The sequence below is a fragment of the Anser anser genome (assembly GCF_964211835.1).
Source record: "Anser anser genome assembly, chromosome: 1".
Classification (NCBI taxonomy): Eukaryota; Metazoa; Chordata; class Aves; order Anseriformes; family Anatidae; genus Anser; species Anser anser.
This window is the reverse complement of record NC_139720.1, coordinates 92,096,128-92,114,997: the sequence shown is the minus strand read 5'-3', so window position 1 is coordinate 92,114,997 and position 18,870 is coordinate 92,096,128. Positions and strand designations below refer to the sequence as shown.

General features: G+C 40.2%; 2 protein-coding genes across 3 annotated transcripts in view; one reads left to right on the top strand and one right to left on the bottom strand.

Annotated features, from left to right (window-relative positions):
- The first annotated feature begins 9,863 nt into the window (after window positions 1-9,863).
- HHLA2 (HHLA2 member of B7 family) lies at window positions 9,864-18,729 on the top strand. Of its 2 annotated transcripts, XM_083817030.1 has the most exons (7): window positions 9,864-10,114; window positions 10,875-10,964; window positions 11,641-11,952; window positions 12,413-12,673; window positions 14,549-14,839; window positions 16,520-16,614; window positions 17,561-18,729. In XM_083817030.1, exons 2-7 carry the CDS (start codon window positions 10,901-10,903, stop codon window positions 17,579-17,581), a joined length of 1,044 nt encoding a protein of 347 aa, XP_083673156.1. In that variant the 5' UTR covers window positions 9,864-10,114; window positions 10,875-10,900; the 3' UTR covers window positions 17,582-18,729. The 2 variants fall into 2 exon arrangements, with proteins under 2 accessions (XP_083673156.1, XP_083673157.1); XM_083817031.1 differs by lacking the exon at window positions 12,413-12,673 and having other exon boundaries at window positions 9,866-10,114.
- MYH15 (myosin heavy chain 15) overlaps window positions 18,492-18,870 on the bottom strand; it is a 60,490-nt gene continuing 60,111 nt past the window's right edge. Inside the window, exon 44 of the mRNA XM_083816767.1 lies at window positions 18,492-18,629. Coding sequence (XP_083672893.1) covers window positions 18,612-18,629 — 18 coding nt within the window. The 3' untranslated portion in view covers window positions 18,492-18,611. The remainder of the gene's footprint in view (window positions 18,630-18,870) is intronic.

Below are 18,870 nucleotides of genomic sequence, written 5' to 3'. Positions count from 1 at the left end.
ATAATTGCTGTTATTATGCAGGCCAAGAAAAATATTTTTCTTTACACGCTACAATATGAAGATCCGATGCTAAGATTTGTGCTGAGCAGGGAAATTTTTAGCTCATTATTTCCAGCTCTGTACTTCAGTAGTGTTATGGAATACAACTCAAACAGGCAAGGCAAGCTGCACTGTCCAGGCTTCGCTCCCTGATGCAGACCACACAGACAGCACAGAGGTAGTGTTGGAATCACGTTATTCCCAGATCACCTCTGCCAAACTCCGCAAGCTCTCTCTTAAATATAGCAGATCACTTAGTTAGGGGAATTTAGTAATGATTGCAGTTTCTGAAATTCAAGCCTCAAACACAGCTTGTTATGTTATCAAGCTAGAAGTGATGGAGCGAAGGACAAATAAACAAATGTGTCATCCAAGAAAATGTGATGCACATCACTTGCCAATACAAGGAGAAAAGAAGGCAGATACTGGCAATTGCTGCTACTGGGCATAGCTAGCGGTACAATAGTTTTACGTACAGTGTTTGTTTTACTCTTGCATCACCTCTGTCTCAGGTTTAATACTTTGTGTCATATCACCCCGGTTCCCCAATGAAAAAGTAATGACAAAATCACCCTAGCTTTACAGAAGAAGTAAGATGCAAAAACTCTTGGGATGTAAGTTTCTCATCCTCCACAAATACAGTTGCACACACCAGTCAAAATTATTGTTCAGTATTGATGTAGCATATAAACCAATTAAAAAGCCCAGCTCAGACTGTGCCCTGTCTAAGTTAGGAATGGTACCTATAGCTCTTCTCTCAGGAGAGGAGTAGTAGAGGAAGACTTTTAGACTCTTTTCAAGCTATATGAGTCATGAGGTAGTTTCTTCATGACCCATAATGGTGCTAATTCATGAGCACCATGTAGTGCTGTATTTTGAAGTAGTTTATGTGGATGGAGGAACAGCATGGTCTGTCAGTTATAGTATGATTATTCTTGTGTCATTCTGCATGTGAGCTTCTTCAGTTCATTGTCATTTAACTGGCAAATCAGCAAAGCGGATGGGAGAGCCTCCTCTGCATTCCTACCCTATACTTCCTAGACCCTAGACACATTTTTGCAAGTTCAGCAAATGCACTTTTGATCAAGTAAAGACTCTTTACGCCTGCAGCATTTGCAAATTCAAAAAGAAAAAAGTTGCATTAATAAGAAAACTATGTTGCAGTAACAAGGAATCTGTTTTAGGAAATGGAAAAATCTGGCTTGACAAGGGACATTTTACATCCTTTTGGAAAAGGCACTTGACCATTTTCCCTTGGTGTCCTATTCATGAATTTTGAAGATTATTTTTTCCTAGCCTTGTAATAGCACTGAGGGTTAACACATGAAAAATAAATAGAAAGTGGATTACATTGTAATGAGAGGCCCTCGACCATTCTAAGACGTATAGTAAGGGCCAAAAATCTCGTCCCAATTTATTGCAAACTAAAAGCATGATACAGGCCTTGATAAACTGTACAAAGAAAACAACACAGCTAGGGCAAATCTTCCACCTGCATTAAAAAAGGTTTTCTCCCCTCTTTTTATATTGTCAGTTTGAAACGAATAAATCAACGAAGACATGAAGGGACAGAAGACACGATCTCTTATCCTCTGTTTACTTTCCATATGTGCTACAATTTGGGGTAGGTTTTAGTTCTTTTGCTTATGAAAAACGATAAAGATGACAACTCTTATTCTTTTTTTTATGGCAGAATTAATTCCAACGTTATTTATTAACGGTTAAGAATCAATTTGTGGTAAAACACTCCTGAAGCAAAAAAAGACAAAGATTGTGTCACAGATGTCCATGGCCACTGAGTGTGTTAAGCACCTGGACTTCAGCTGCCCGTGTTTCTGCCACACAGCTTGGCTGGTGGAGTACATCGTGACACCACTCAGCGGTCAGTAGTTAGCATTGAAAGTGGCTTGAAGTACATTGGGTGAGTTTGTGCTGAGATAGCTGAGGAAAAGTCATCCAGATTGCCCTGCCAGGGTTGCCAGATCTCCCTGAGCTGGAGAGGGCATCAAGCTTTCCAAGAAGGCAGTGACAAACAGCTGCATCCAGGCACTCACCACCAGCCCAACAAGGTTGTGTGACCTTGACCAAGAATGTCCATGCAGTGACACCAAGTGAATACAATCGGTTGTGAAAAATATTCGTTTAAAATTCTGAAATTAAACATCAATAGCAATTGGATATTATTTGTGTATTATTGATTTACACTGGGGCTGGGACAGCATTCCCTGACACCATCTGTGGTGACGAAGCCAATTTGAGAAGTTCTGTCCTTCCTGTCAGTCGCAAAATTGCGTGCTTTTGTCCGTAAAACAGCTTGGCCTCTTCCTGCATCATTATGGGGTGTTACAGCTGGCTTCTGAGCCCAATTAAATCCACTACACTGCAGTGGGGCAGCATGGGTATGGCATAGTGCAAGAGGTTGCATCATCATCCTCTTTGAAACTCATCTGTTACAAGTAAAAGCCAGCGTCAGTCCAAGAAGTGGGGACAGGAGGGGGTAGCTGACATTTATGTAAGTTTGCTTTACTCTCAACATTTTTTCTGTATCAGTTTCACATTTCAAGGGACGCATATTGATCAAACTTCACACTGTCAAAAAATTAATGAACTCAGACAAAATAAATGGAAACCTTAGTGAACCCACGGGTTATATGAGGGAGAGGAACGTTTGTTCTTGATGCATATGTTTCTTTGTCTATTCTCCACCTTCTGCCAGAGTGTTTTCAGTACCATTCGATCCTTTCTTCATACTTCTCTTGAATTGCACTCTTAAGTACCCCTGTTCAATCTTAAGTACCCAGGTGCAGTGTGAGAGGTGCACGGGAGTGAAGAACAGCAGCACTGTTTACATTTGGGCAAACTGCAGCTGATTTTGTTATTTAATGGAAAACAGAGATATAAAAATTATATTCTCCATTTTGTCTCAAGCAATCCCAAGCATTCTCTGGAAATTCAGTACCTGGTACTTTTCAGCCTCTCATGTGTCTTAGGAAGTATTTTTAATTGGATCAAGAGCAATGCAAGAGCAGTTCCCTTATTGGATATGCACGGCTGCCTCCATCGCTCTGATTTCTCCCTGAAGTGTGCCCAGTACACACTCAGCTCCTAATCCACTGCATATGCTTCTGCACAAGAGTGGTGTTTTTAATTTACGTACCTTCTGGCTCTGGAAAGTTTCAACTATGGTATCAGAGCAGGTAACAAGCGCACCAGAAATGCCTGGTTTGTTAATCTGTCTTTCCAAGTCACAAGTGAAAAAGGTACATTTCATTACAGCATTGTTTAAATTCCCCTGCATCTGTCTGCTGTCTCACTGAAACATTTTAAGAATATATTGCTTTCCTGTTCCTTATATAATAGCAGCACTGGGTACCGTTCTGTTTTTTTCCTAATGGTTTTCAGCACCACACCTCTGCTTATTTGGATCCATGCACAGAAACCAAGTGTGGTTATACTATGTCACAATAACGTATTAAGTTTCCTCTCCAGCAGACTGCCAGCCACCGCAGCCTCCTGTTTTTCCTTCCCTTGCAGCAGATCTCTGCAGTTAAATAGGTAGTTGTGCTATGATATTAATTTGTCCCGTACTAGTATTTTATAGGATCATTAACTATTAGTTACACTTACCTGCCCATCACTAGGTCAAATCACTTTTATTAGTGAGTCCCTCATAGTCCCCCAGTTTAGGAGAGAAATATCAAAATGAAAACAAAATCAATTTTAATACGTGTAAGCTGTTACCAATTAGATTTTTTTGAATGTATATACGATCAGTTTGCATTTAAAAATCTCGTAATGCTTCTAAAAGAACACTGTGATGTTTGAATATGAGAATATCTCTGTAATATTTCTTCACCTCACTACAAAAATCTTACTGTGAGAACTTTGCAAGTTGGTAAGTTGCTGCTCCTTCCCTATCAGAGGCTGGGGACAAATGAGGGGAATACAGAGCCAGAGTCGTCGAGAAATCTGTGAAATATTGAAAAACATGAAGATATATTTATTTAAAGACTTTTTTCTTTCTTCAAAGCACAGAGGGCTGTGCAGTTGAGAGCACAAAGAAACTTATGGACTCATAGCCTAAATGCTGTGTTGGTAGCAAATACTGTCTTTAAAGGTAGGAGGGAGATGAAGGCATGCCCATAGAAGTGGTACAATTTTTTTTTCTTTAGAAGAAACCTTGTTGAGGAGAACACGTAATTGTTATTTTCAAAGCTTTAATTCTACACAGCAGGCCTTTTTTACACTTGGAAATATGTATGTTTATATGTATGCCTTCCTTTTTATGTACTGTAGTAAATATCCAGCTGTGAAGTCTTAGTTACAGTTATTTCATTATCTCTGGTTCCAAGCGGACTTAGGGATTAACTTCTCTATCCATTGAAAACTCTTACTTAAGGTTAAAAAAAATGACTCCAGTTTTTTAAAATTATAGTGCAAACAAATTACAAAGTTTTTCAAAAATAGCGTGCTGTTTGAGGTGGTGCCTCCTGAAGTCTCAGTTCATAACAAAACAAACACATTCAAGCAGTAGCAAGTAGGCATCAATTAAATGCAATCAACTAAAAGACTGAGAGAACTAATATATGGCACCTCCGTTATTTTTTTAAGAAGAAAACTTGAGACAGTCTGCAGAATGTGAAACGTAGAGGTAAAATAGCAAAAATGGGAATAGAATAAGTTATAACAACTGGATATTTGTCTTCCCTTCTTTCCCCATGATAGCTTGGTTTCTGCCTGAAAACTTGATATAGGGTGTTTTAAATAGCAGTGGCTGTACACATGCTATATATATGAAGGAGGGGAGTTAGTGTAAAGAAAACTGTTGAGTCAGACAAACATACCTCCTTGAAGCTCAAATTCCAGCATGATTTTCCTTACCCTATAAACCTCAGTTTACGGTGGAGTGTAGAATTTCTCAATTTTGTTTTTGAACAAGATGCAGCAGTAGAAAGGAAACCTGAAATAGAAGAACTGTAGATAAACAAATGAGTCCTTCAAATGTGAGCGTTCTCATGTTGATGAAAGGAACTGAAACAATGCTGCCTAGAACCAGAGCCAACCTCTGCTAGATGGGCTTTTATGTCCTGTGGAATCTGTTGTTACCACCCACTTCTGAAAATCGGTAGTACTGTTAATGGCACCAAGCACTGTACCTGGAAGCAGCATTTACCCGCCTGAGAACTTAGTTGTTTATCAGCAGGATTTGTATAAGAAGTGCTCAAATTATATTTATTGACAACACAATTTTTGTATCAGTATAGTTAAGTAACATAATTGGCCCATTCACTCTTAATTCCTTATGAGGAAAGGCTGAGGGTGTCTCTTTAGCTTGGAGAAGAGGAGACTGAGGGGTGACCTTATTAATGTTTATAAATATGTAAAAGGTGAGTGTCAGGAGGACAGAGCCAGGCTCTTCTCGGTGACATCCAATGATAGGACAAGTGGCAATGCGTGCAAGCTGGAACACAGGATGTTCCGCTTAAATATGAGACAAAACTTTTTTACAGTGAGGGTGACAACACTGGAACAGGCTGCCCGGGGCGGGGTGGAGTCTCCCTCTCTGGAGACATTCAAAACCCTCCTGGACGTGTTCCTGTGTGACGTGATTTGGGTGTTCCTGCTCCGGCACAGGGATTGGACTAGGTGATCTTCCAAGGTTCTTTCCAATCCCTAACATTCTGTGATTCTGTAATTCATTAAAATATCATTTTGAAGTCTTCACTTACAGTATGAGTCAGGTAACTTGACCATTGTATCAGTACCATTAAGAAGAAATGGAGATGTTCTCCCTTAATCATAGGTATGAGATTGTAAGTAAGAGAAACATCAGTTTTGATATACGTATTGAATAACTGAATTGTACCAAATAACTGAATAATTGAATATAAAATATCACAGATTAACATTCACTATTATTCAATAAGTTTTTGAGCTTCTGTTTAATGTTTTGGAATTTGTATTTTTAAATAACATTCAGATAACACCTGAACAAAAAGAGTTCCTTCGCCTTCTCTATTGAATTTCACAAAGAACCAAGTGGAAATGCAGTCATCTGAACAACAGTAACAAACAAGTAAACTGACAGAAAAACCATACACAAGTCAATTTACATTTTATGTGGAGTCTGCATGAAGAACTGGAATGTGGGTATAATAAAAGGACAATTAAAAAGTTTTACACGAGGTTGAGTTTTGAGTGTTGGTGGTTTTTGGGTTTGTTTTTGCATTATGAGGGGAAGAGAGGGCTTTCTGTTTTGCACTTCATTGAGTATTTTAATTCCAATTCCATGACAACTCTTCCCTGTGTTTTCAGTTTTGAAGTGGAAAAGATCTAAAAGAATGCTATTTATGAGCCAGGGGCACTCCTTATGGGATCGTAGAATCATAGAATATCCTGAGTTGGAAGGGACCCACAAGGATCATCGAGTCCAACTCCTGGCACCACACAGGTCCAACCCAAAAATTCAGACCCATATGACTAAGAGTATAGTCCAAATGCTTCTTAAACTTCGACAGGCCTGGTGCTGTTACTACGTCACTTTGGAGCCTGTTCCAGTGCGCATCCATCCTCTCGGTGAAGAACCTCTTCCTGATATCCAGCCTGAACCTCCCCTGTTGTAGCTTGACTCCATTCCCTCAGGTCCTGTCACTGGTCACTAAAGAGAATAGATCGACGCCTGCCCCTCCACTCCCCCTCATGAGGAAGCTGTAGACCGTGATGAGGTCTCCCCTCTGCCTCCTCTTTTCCAGGCTGAACAGACTAAGTGACCTCAGCCGCTCCTCGTATGTCTTCCCCTCTAGGCCCCTCACCATCTGTGTAGCCCTTCTCTGGACATTCTCCAACAGTTTCATGTCCTTTTTGTACTGTGGTGCCCAGAACTGCACACAGTACTCGAGGTGAAGCCACACCAGCGCAGAGTAGAGCGGGACAATCACTTCCCTCGACCGACTAGCGATGCCGTGCTTGAAGCACCCCAGGGTTGGGGAGGCCCTCCTGGCTGCCAGGGCACACTACTGGCTCATATTCAGCTTGCTGTCAACCAAAACCCCCAGATCCCTCTCTGTGGGGCTGCTGTCCAGCATTTCATCCCCCAGTCTGTACGTATAGCCAGGGTTCCCCCTTCCCAGGTGCAGGACCCGGCACTTACTCTTGTTAAACTTCATGCAGTTGGTGATCACCCACCTCTCCAGTCTGTCCAGATCTCTCTGCAAGGCCTTTCCACCTTCAACAGAGTCAACAATTCCTCCCAGTTTAGTATCATCAGCAAATTTACTCAAAACACCTTCTAGTCCTACATCCAAATCGTTTATAATAACATTGAAAAGAACTGGCCCTAAAATGGAGCCCTGGGGGACCCCACTGGTGACTGGCTGCCAGCCTGATATAATGCCATTTACCATAACTCTTTGAGCCCTGCCTGTCAGCCAATTGCTCACCCATCGTATGATGTTTTTATCTAGCTGTATACTGGACATTTTGTCCAGTAGGATCCTATGAGAAACTGTATCGAAAACTTTACTGAAATCCAAAAAGATTACATCAACTGGCTTCCCTTGATCAACTAGATGGGTGATCTTATCATAAAAGGAAATCAAATCTGTTAAACAGGACCTACCCCTTGTGAACCCATGTTGGCTGTGACCTATGACTGCACTGTCCCCCAGGTGCACTTCGATAACTCCCATGATAATCTTCTCCATAATTTTACCAGGCACTGACATGAGACTGACAGGTCTGTAGTTACCTGGGTCTTCCTTCTAGCCCTTTTTGAAAATTGGCACAACATTTGCCAGCTTCGTCAACTGGGACCTCTCCAGATTCCCAAGACCATTGAAAAATAATTGAGAGAGGTCCTGTGGTGATGTCAGCCAGCTCTCTGAGCACCCTGGGATGAATCCCATCCGGACCCATGGACTTGTATGGATCCAGGTGGAGCAGCAAATCACGCACACGTTCAGGGTTGGCTGGGAATTTATCATTCCCGCAGTCACGGTCATCCAGCTCAGGGCACCCGGGATCCTGAAACCCATCATCAGTGTTGAAGACAAAGACAAAGAAGGCATTAAATATCTCTACTTTGCCTATGTCCTTGTCTGTGAGTTGACCATCCCCATCAAGCAGTGGACCTATGTTTTCTCTGTTTACATATTTTAAAAAGCCCTTTTAATTTTCTCCCACATACCTGGCTAGCTTCAACTCTAATTGGGCTTTGGATACATGAATTTTCTCCCTACAAAGGTGAACAGTGTCTCTGTAGTCTTTCCATGTTGCCTGACCCTCCTTCCAGCAGCCATACACTTTCTTTTTGTGCCTAAGCTCCAGAAGAAGATCGCTGGTCAGCCAAGCCCGCCTCTTGCCCCGCCTGCTTGACTTCCAATGTTTTGGAATTGCCTGACCCTGTGCTTTTAGGAGGCAGTGCTTAAAGATTGACCAGCACTGATGGACACCAACGCCTTCAAAAGTCCCTCAAAAGGCCTGGGATAAGTCCCTCTGCAGCATCTCTTAGGCCTCTTGTGCATCTGGAGAACAAAAGTCCTTTGGCTGATAATAATGGAAGTTTCTAAACTGACTGTTTGTATGAAATTTAGTTTCTCCTGTCCTAAAAAAAGTGGTGCAGCCTTTGACTGGTAGGACAGCTAGAAGCTGGCCTATCCCAGCTTTAATATGCCTTGTTAAAAATAACAAATATTTTTTTGCATCAGCTGACCACATGAAAAGTTGAATGGCACTTCTGTGAGGATGGGAAAGCAAGTTTACTGAAGTGCCATTGCTTGATGTCCTGTTGAGTTGTGTCCTGTCTGTGTGCTGTCCTCATCCTTGCCACTGTACCAGAATAACCCTGCCGCCTGTGCCTTTCTTAACATCTCCAACTGCTCTTCCTGATAATGGCAATACATCCAGTTCCTCTGGCTTCCGAACTCCCCAGATCTCTTCCCCTTCCTGCCTTCCTCAGTTAGCAGGTAGGCAAGAGACTGGTGTACAGCTCGGATCAGGAACTTGCTTCTGAAGGGATTCTTCCACTCACCCTCACTGTCTTTTGGGTCACTTTAGGGAGCGAGGTAGAGTAACTGGCTCTATTTTGAATCAAACTGAACTGAAAAAATATGGTCTGTTGGCATATCTAATAAGCCCCGATAAGCATTTAGTCCATAAATGAGACCATAGTTAGTCCCTCAAAATACACATTGTGTGTACGTGGGATACTCAGAACCAAGCACTTCCCTTCGCAGACACGGCACTCGCTCAGGTGGACAAGGTCTGTTTTCCTTGCTCCACATATACAGGTGGTCAGACAGCTGGCTAAAACCAGCTTATAACTACCGAGCTCATCTTTGGGCCTCTCCTTCAACAAGGGAATTCTTTGGTCTCCAATCACCACGCTGCCGGCGGTGGGGAGGCGGCCGTAACGCACCGGCTTCTATCACTGCCACTCGGATACCATGGAGAGGGCAGGTGGCAGAAAATGGTGGGTGCTGAGGGAAGATGGCAGCACAGGTGGTGGCGCCACTTTGCTCCCAGGGCTGGGCCCGGGCAGTCTCCGTTCACGATGATGGTGGCACATAAACCCTTAAACCCTTCCTAAACCCTTCCGAGGTGGGCCCGGCCAGGCAGCAGTACCTCCCCATGCAGCGGGGGGTGGGCCAGCGCTGCACTCCCTTGTCAGCAAGCAGGGCTGCTTTCCTCTGCCTACTGCCTGAGAGGGCTGTAGGTTTTTTCAGCATATAAGGTTGTTGTTTCATTCCCTCAGGTCGAATATTTACCTGCTGATGACGCAACAGGAATATGAGAGGGGGCAGGCCAGGAGGAGGGGACAGCTTCTTGTACTTTCAGTTGCGGGGCAAGAGTCAACCTGCAGCAAAGTTGCAAAAAGTGCTGATTACTTGAGCTGTTGGCCATGTATAGGTGTGGCTGCAGAAGAAATAGGGAAAAGATTTTCACCTTTAGAGAAGAGAGCTGTATAATTCATTTTACTTAACACATATATAAAAATCCTGCCTCCAAGAAACACCAGACTTAATTGGAACAATTAGCTGGATGCAGAAGTTTTTGGGTACTCGTGAACTCAGAAGAGGTAATAAAAAATAAATTCTTATAACAACTCTCTGTCGCTCTTAGTGTATGAGCAGAGGTGGGGGGAAGGGGCACAGTTAATATCTGTGAAGTTAAAATTGCAGATCAAGTCTGCATCCTAAAGAAAACTTTGTATGGTTCTAGTGTGGGAGCCTTCTTCCTTCAGGAGTATTTCTCATCAACCGAAGCATGGGGTTAGGGTGTTAGGCAGAGGGGGTGCGTTGGGAGAAGGCAGAGAATTGCTACTATTTTCTACTACAGGAAATGTCTCCTGAAGATTCAGTGGGAAAATTCCAGAAAGTTAGTACCAGTATGGCTAGCACGGAGTTTTATCAATATGTGGAAAAAAAGAGTTAAGAATTTTACACATGCAGTTGTTGTGTTTGCTCGCTGGTAAAACTTGACATGCTCAGGCATTTCTAGTTTTCCTAAAGGAGTGCATTCTTGAAATGTGCAGTTATTAAGCTACCTTGAAAAGCAATTAATCAGAATCCTCTTACTAAAAAATAAATAATTTTGGTTTAACAATGCAAGACTACTACTATATGCGTGTGGCTGCTGCCAAAGCAGATAAGAGAGGAAAGCTTGTTAAGTGGTGATTAATCCCATATGCCTTGATGAGTGTGCAGATAAAATGCAAAGTTCAAACGTGGTGCAAGACTATACATGTGGTTTGGTCACTGAGCCACGGACCCCAAAATAAGGGGCAAATCTTTTGGCTGCATTTAAAAAGTTTGTCTCCCCTCCTTTTTCGTTGTCAGTTTGAAATGAATAAACCAACAAAGACATGAAGGGCCAGAAGATACCATCTCTTCTCCTCTGTTTACTCTCCATATGTGCTACAACTTGGGGTAGGTTTTAATTCTTTTGCTTATGAAAAAATGATAAAGATGACAACTCTTATTCTTTTTTTTTGATGGGGGAATTAATTCTGACATTATTTATTAATGGTTAAGGATCAATTTGGTGGTGGTAAAGCCATTTTGAGAAGTTCTGTCCTTCCTGTCAGTTGCACAATTGCGTGCTTTTGTCTGTACAACTGCTTGGCACTGCATAAGGGTCACTGATCACCCAGACCATTGACAGCCAACTCTATGAACATATGAGTGAGGAACAAGCTGCAGCTTGAGGCTGGGGACTCCCTCACCAGGATTTGATATCGGAGGTGATGCTTTTGGAAAAGCACAGGAAACTTAGGTGGCTAAAGCGGAGGAGTGCTGATGTGAATACATAGATGTTTAGTCAGGTTGCCCACTTAAACTCATTATAAATTCAAAGCCCAGAGCCCTGCATTACAATAATGATTAAACTTAATGAAGTGGAGAAAAGTGCAGCTGCCACCCTTGCTGTCCCAGAGATCTCTGCTACAGAAAATCTTTGAAAGAGCGTGCTATTGAAACACATGGTAGGAGTGTTCTACCTGTCAGAGCCAAAGAATTTTTTGGGTCAGGGATAAGGAGGGGCAGAAAAATGTTTATAAGCTAGATTTAATGTAATCCACTCATTTGTACTTAAATGTTTCTACAGAAAAGGAAACGGTAGCAGGACTGTTTGCTAAGGATGTCATCCTTCCTTGTCCTTTTCCACCTGGTGATGATGAAGTAATTTATTGGAAGAAAGAGGACAACGATGTACACAGCTACTACTACGGGAGGGATTATCTGGAAAGCCAACACCTGGATTACAGAAACAGAACTCACCTTTTTCATGAGAATATTCCTCATGGAAATGCCTCCTTGAAACTTAGTAACCTGACCTTGACTGATGAGGGCCTTTACCTTTGCTATGTGGGAACACAACAAACTAAAACAGAAGTGGAAGTTGAGCTGCATGTGCGAGGTCAGTAAGATAACAAAAGTGCTTGGATTATGCTAGTAGAAACTGGATAACACCCACAGATTCTCTGGCATTATTTCTTACATGGTATTAAAATCCTCCAACCCAACAGAGCACCTCTTGGGCCTGTTGGTGTCCTCTTTTTCTCTGGAGAAATGTAACAAGTTAAAAAATTACAGTGCAGCATTGGTTCTGATAACCTACTGCACAGTGACTTCTAAAGGGCAGTTAGTGTACTTGAGTCATAAAACATCATATGGCTTTTTAGAATAGTATAGACCACAGCATTAACAATAAGTAATGCCATTCTTTCTTCTGAAATCAAACACATTACATTTTGTTTTCTGTTATGCTTATTCTCCCTAGTGTCATTTCAAAAGACCAATCACTTCAAGTTCGAAAGGATTTTGAAAATAATAGGACTGCTATTTTTTGTTTGTTTGTTTGTTTTGTTATAATCTAGTTTCCTCTTATTATGCACTGGAATACCAAAAGAACGACACAGAAAGGATGCTGACATGCTCTGCCTTCCTTACATATCCAGCACCAAATATAACTTGGGTAAAAGGCAATATATCCATCCAAGAAAAAGGTTGGGAGGAAACCAGGAATGGCATTCTCTATTCTCTTAGAAGTCACCAGAGCATTATAAACACATCTGATCCTTACTCCTGTCATATTCATCTCCCTCACGAGAAGTGGACTGCTGAATGGAGGATGCAAGGTAGGAATAAAGGGAGGCATCTTCCTGCAACATTATGGGGGGTTACAGCTGGCTTCTGAGCCCAATTAAATCCACTTCACTGCAGTGGGGCAGCATGGGTATGGCATAGTGCACAAGGCTGCATCATCATCCTCTTTGAAACTCATCTGTTACAATTACAAGCCAGCGTAAGTCCAAGAAATGGGGACAGGAGGGGGTAGCTCACACTTCTGTAAGTTTGCTTTACTCTCAACATTTTTTCTGTATCATCAGTTTCACATTTCAAGGGACAAATAATGATCAAACTTCACACTGTCAAAAAAAAATAACGAACTCGGACAAAATACATGGAAAGGGTTATATGAGGTAGAACAATGTTTTTTGTTCTTGATGCATATGTTTCTTTGTCTATTCTCCACCTTTTGCCAGAGTGTTTTCAGTACCATTCAATCCTTTCTTCATACTTCTCTTGAAGTGCAGTATTAAGTACCCAGGTGCAGTGTGAGAGGTGCACGGGAGTGAAGAACAGCAGCACTATTTACATTTGGGCAAACTGCAGCAGATATTGTTATTTAATGGAAAACAGAGATATAAAAATTATATTCTCCATTTTGTCTCAAGCAATCCCAAGCATTCTCTGGAAATTCAGTACCTGGTACTTTTCAGCCTCTCATGTGTCTTAGGAAGTATTTTTAATTGGATCAAGAGCAATGCAAGAGCAGTTCCCTTATTGGATATGCACGGCTGCCTCCATCGCTCTGATTTCTCCCTGAAGTGTGCCCAGTACACACTCAGCTCCTAATCCACTGCATATGCTTCTGCACAAGAGTGGTGTTTTTAATTTACGTACCTTCTGGCTCTGGAAGGTTTCAACTATGGTATCAGAGCAGGTAACAAGCGCACCAGAAATGTCTGGTTTGTTAATCTGTCTTTCCAAGTCACAAGTGAAAAAGGTACATTTCATTACAGCATTGTTTAAATTCCCCTGCATCTGTCTGCTGTCTCACTGAAACATTTTAAGAATATATTGCTTTCCTGTTCCTTATATAATAGCAGCACTGGGTACCGTTCTGTTTTTTTCCTAATGGTTTTCAGCACCACACCTCTGCTTATTTGGATCCATGCACAGAAACCAAGTGTGGTTATACTATGTCACAATAACGTATTAAGTTTCCTCTCCAGCAGACTGCCAGCCACCGCAGCCTCCTGTTTTTCCTTCCCTTGCAGCAGATCTCTGCAGTTAAATAGGTAGTTGTGCTATGATATTAATTTGTCCCGTACTAGTATTTTATAGGATCATTAACTATTAGTTACACTTACCTGCCCTTTCTATCCCTTTCATTTTTATTTTTTTCTTTAAAGCTATTCATTAAGTGTTCAGCACAGAATGATAAAGTCCTTCAGTCTGCCATATCTGAAAGTTATTTCTGTCTAAATATAATTTCTTTATTAGCTTAGTTAAAACCAAAATATGTTGCAACAGGTTTGCCCTTTTGCTTTAAACGCACAGGTAGCTGATCAGTTGCACCTTCTCTCTGCTCCCAACTCCTAGAATTTCATATTACTTTAGACTACACCTAGAATAGGTCAAATCAGTTTTATTAGCGAGTGCCTCAGAGACCCCCAGTTTAGGAGAGAAATATCAAAATGAAAACAAAATCAATTTTAATACATGTAAGCTGTTACCAATTAGATTTTTTTGAATGTATATATGATCAGTTTGCTTTTAAAAATCTTGAAATGCTTCTAGAAGAATACTGTGATGTTTGAATATGATATCAAAATAATGGAGTATGTTCTGAAACTTTTGTGTTGTAGTAATTGGTGAAAAAACTAACCATCCTTCATAATATTTTCTAAAACAATTACAGAGTGTTTTGTAATTGTCTGTTTCAGACCAACTGTCAAAAGCAAAAGGAGATAGCGTTTCCATTACTTGTGGATACAGCAGTGACACTTTACACAGAGAGGGCGTCAGTGTTGTCTGGATACTAAACAGAAATTCAGTGATCTCAGTCCTGGCCACCTTCAATGGTACATCTCACTCTTACCAGCCTCGAGTCCAGATTAACCAAAGTGACTATTCACTGTTACTGAGGGATCTTACCGCAAATGACAGTGGAGAATATCTTTGTAATATTTCATCACCTCACTACACAAAACTTACTGTGAGGACTTTGCAAGTTGGTAAGTTGCTGCTCCTTCCCTATCAGAGGCTGGGGACAAATGAGGGGAATACAGAGCCAGAGTCATCGAGAAATCTGTGAAATATTGAAAAACATGAAGATATATTTATTTAAAGACTTTTTTCTTTCTTCAAAGCACAGAGGGCTGTGCAGTTGAGAGCACAAAGAAACTTATGGACTCATAGCCTAAATGCTGTGTTGGTAGCAAATACTGTCTTTAAAGGTAGGAGGGAGATGAAGGCATGCCCACAGAAGTGGTACAATTTTTTTTTCTTTAGAAGAAACCTTGTTGAGGAGAACACGTAATTGTTATTTTCAAAGCTTTAATTCTACACAGCAGGCCTTTTTTACACTTGGAAATATGTATGTTTATATGTATGCCTTCCTTTTTATGTACTGTAGTAAATATCCAGCTGTGAAGTCTTAGTTACAGTTATTTCATTATCTCTGGTTCCAAGCAGACTTAGGGATTAACTTCTCTATTCATTGAAAACTCTTACTTAAGGTTAAAAAAAAAAAGACTCCAGCTTTTTAAAATTATAGTGCAAACAAATTACAAAGTTTTTCAAAAATAGCTTGCTGTTTGAGGTGGTGCCTCCTGAAATCTCAGTTCATAACAAAACAAACACATTCAAGCAGTAGCAAGTAGGCATCAATTAAATGCAATCAACTAAAAGACTGAGAGAACTAATATATGGCACCTCCGTTATTTTTTTAAGAAGAAAACTTGAGACAGTCTGCAGAATGTGAAACGTAGAGGTAACATAGCAAAAATGGGAATAGAATAAGTTATAACAACTGGATATTTGTCTTCCCTTCTTTCCCCATGATAGCTTGGTTTCTGCCTGAAGCTAAGGGTGTCTGAAACTATAGGGTGTTTTAAATGGCAGCGACTATACACATGGTATATATATGTAGGAAGGGAGTTAGTGTAAAGAAAACTGTTGAGTCAGACAAACGTACCTCCTTGAAGCTCAAATTCCAGCATGATCTTCCTTACCCTGTAAACCTCAGTTTACGGCGGAGTGTAGAATTTCTCAAATTTTTTTTTAAACAAGATGCAGCAGTAGAAATGAAACCTGAAATAGAAGAACTGTAGATAAACAAATGAGTCCTTCAAATGTGAGCGTTCTCATGTTGATGAAAGGAACTGAAACAATGCTGCCTAGAACCAGAGCCAACCTCTGCTAGATGGGCTTTTATGTCCTGTGGAATCTGTTGTTACCACCCACTTCTGAAAATCGGTAGTACTGTTAATGGCACCAAGCACTGTACCTGGAAGCAGCATTTACCCGCCTGAGAACTTAGTTGTTTATCAGCAGGATTTGTATAAGAAGTTCTCAAATCATATTTATTGACAACATAATTTTTGTATCAGCATAGTTAAGTAACGTAATCTTCTTTTACCTATTCACTCTTAATTCATTAAAGTATCATTTTGAAATCTTCACTTATAGTATGGGTCATGTAATGACCATTGTATCAGTACCATTAACAATAAATGGAAATGTTCTCCCTTAATCATAGGTATGAGATTATAAGTAAGAGAAAAATCAGAGTTTTGATATACGTATCGAATAACAGTGAATAATTGAATATAAAACATCACTAATTAACATTCAGTATTATTCAATAAGTTTTTGAATTCCTGTTTAACATTTTGGAATTTGTATTTTTATAGAACACTCAGATAACACTTGGATAGTTGTGACAGCAGTGATCGTTGTACTGGTGGTGATAGTACTGCCGGTGATAGGAGTCTATGTCTATGTCAAGGTATGTACAAACATTAGGGTTTATACTTTTGAGCATACTATTAAGCTGAATTTCAGACCTTGAATGTTTGACCAAAACAGATTTGATTTTCATGGGATAAAGGATGCAAACAAGACTGAAAAACTTAGAATAATAAATCTCAGCTGAAGTAAACTGCCCTCATTTTTTCTATATTCTGTGTCCAAAAAGCCCTCTTTAGTACATCTAGGCAATAATATTTTAGTTGTAACAATGCTAACATGCCCTTTCCTTGAGCAGATTGCTCTCCTGCACTCTATAAAAAGATGAGAAAATTGGTTACCTGTCACATATACTTGCTGATAACTTGCTTTGAAAATAATCATTTTTGTAATTTTCTCTCACTTATATTTAAGACAAACAAAACCAATGAAGATCCCCAAACAACGGGCTGTACTAGTATTCATTTGGGCTCAAATTATTACTTCAGCTCTGTCCAACTTCAAAACTCAACAAAGCTTGTTTGTGTAAAGACATGCAAATTGCTTTGTTTGGGAGACTGTTGTGACCATATAGCCTCTAAACTCATCTCTCCGTACATCTGTCCTATTTACTGGTGATACCAAGTCAGAAGGACATATGGTTCTCTCCCTGATAGAATAATAGAACCAATACCTTTGAGATGAAGCTGTTTCATTTAAAGAACTTAAGCAAGATAAATATATCTTGGGTCCTGTTGAAACCTTTAACATATAATTGGAGGAAGCAGAATAATTTACAAATTAACACAGCTCTGTTTACATTGATGAAAACTAAATGGAAGAAACAGGAGTGCTTCTGCCCTTTTATGTACATGTTTATTTTATTCAGCTAACGTTAAAATATAAGATACTGACTTACCTCTAACATGAGTATGTCTTGTTCTGTTCCTACTGGAGGATTAATTTTATGCATCAGTAGTTCTCACGGATGTTTTTGTTTTAACTAGAGAGAATCAGGACTACTATAAGATACAGCGGATCAGGAATACTATAAGCACCTTGACATACCAAAAGAAAACCTGTCTCCGCAAACACGGACGTTACTGAGAATGCTGCTGAAATACAAGCTTGAGCAGAAGAGTTCCTTCGTCTTCCCTATTGAATTTCACAAAGAACCAAATGGAAATGCAATCATCTGAACAACAGTAACAAACAAGTAAACTGACAGAAAAACCATACACAAGTCAATTGACATTTTATGTGAGGAGTCTGCATGAAGAACCAGAATGCGAGTATACTAAAAGGACAATGAAAAAGTTCCACACAAGTTTGAGTTTTGAGTGTTGGTGGACTTTGGGTTTGTTTTTGCACTATGAGGGGAAGAGAGGGCTTTCTGTTTTGCACTTCGCTGAGTATTTTAATTCCAATTCCATGACAACTCTTCCCTGTGTTTTCAGTTTTGAAGTAGAAAAGATCTAAAAGAATGCTATTTATGAGCCAGGGGCACTCCTTATGGGATAAGTCCCTCAGCAGCGTCTCTTAGTCCTCTTGTGCAGCTGGAGAACAAAAATGCTTTCGCTGATAGTAGTGGAAGTTTAGAAACTGACCATTTGTATTAAATTTAGTTTCTGCTGTCCCCCAAAAAAATGGTGCAGCCTTTGACTGGCGGGACAGCTAGAAGCTGGGCTATCCCAGCTTTTAGGGCTGTCCCCTACACAGGTTTAATCCAGAGTGCTTTAACAATCTGCACATGAAGGACGTGGGGCTGTGAAACGTGTCTGGATTTGCCCTTAGGTTTGATTTCATCAGAGATCTGCCAATTAGGATTTGTTCCAACATAATGAAGTGGGTTGTTGGCAGTGTGTCATCTTTTATTGATCCCTGGGGCTCGACAAACTAGAAATACATAGAATTGAATGTAATACACTACACAGTCTCTTTGGGTTTTCACTTGATATTTATTTCTGTAAGTGCTTTTTTATTTTTTCCCATACATCTGCTTTTGGTTATGCCTGATTATATGAAACATCTTCTCATATTTGTCAACTTGGACTGCACTTACTCCTCTTCATGAACCTGAAATGCAATTGAGAGAGATAGTATACAACTGTTAAAATTAAAATTAAACTGTTACATTTAAACTGTTAGAAATTAAAATTAAACTGTTGAATTTGAACTGTTTAACAGTTTAATTAAAATGAAACTTTTAAAAACTGTTAAAGTTTTACAGGGGGGTTTAGAGTTCAAGTTCACATGTAAATGACAGAAGTTTCTGTTAACTAATGCTTCTGCTTCCTGGCATTACCAGCTTGTGTCT

What these genes read in the sequence shown, in the direction of transcription:
- HHLA2 (XM_083817030.1), top strand. Translation starts at nt 10,901, where the DNA reads ATGAAGGGCCAGAAGATACCATCTCTTCTCCTCTGTTTACTCTCCATA. An exon ending in TGCTGAATGGAGGATGCAAG is followed by an intron (nt 12,674 to 14,548) that starts GTAGGAATAAAG and finishes TGTCTGTTTCAG; the next exon opens with ACCAACTGTCAAAAGCAAAA. An exon ending in TGTGAGGACTTTGCAAGTTG is followed by an intron (nt 14,840 to 16,519) that starts GTAAGTTGCTGC and finishes GTATTTTTATAG; the next exon opens with AACACTCAGATAACACTTGG.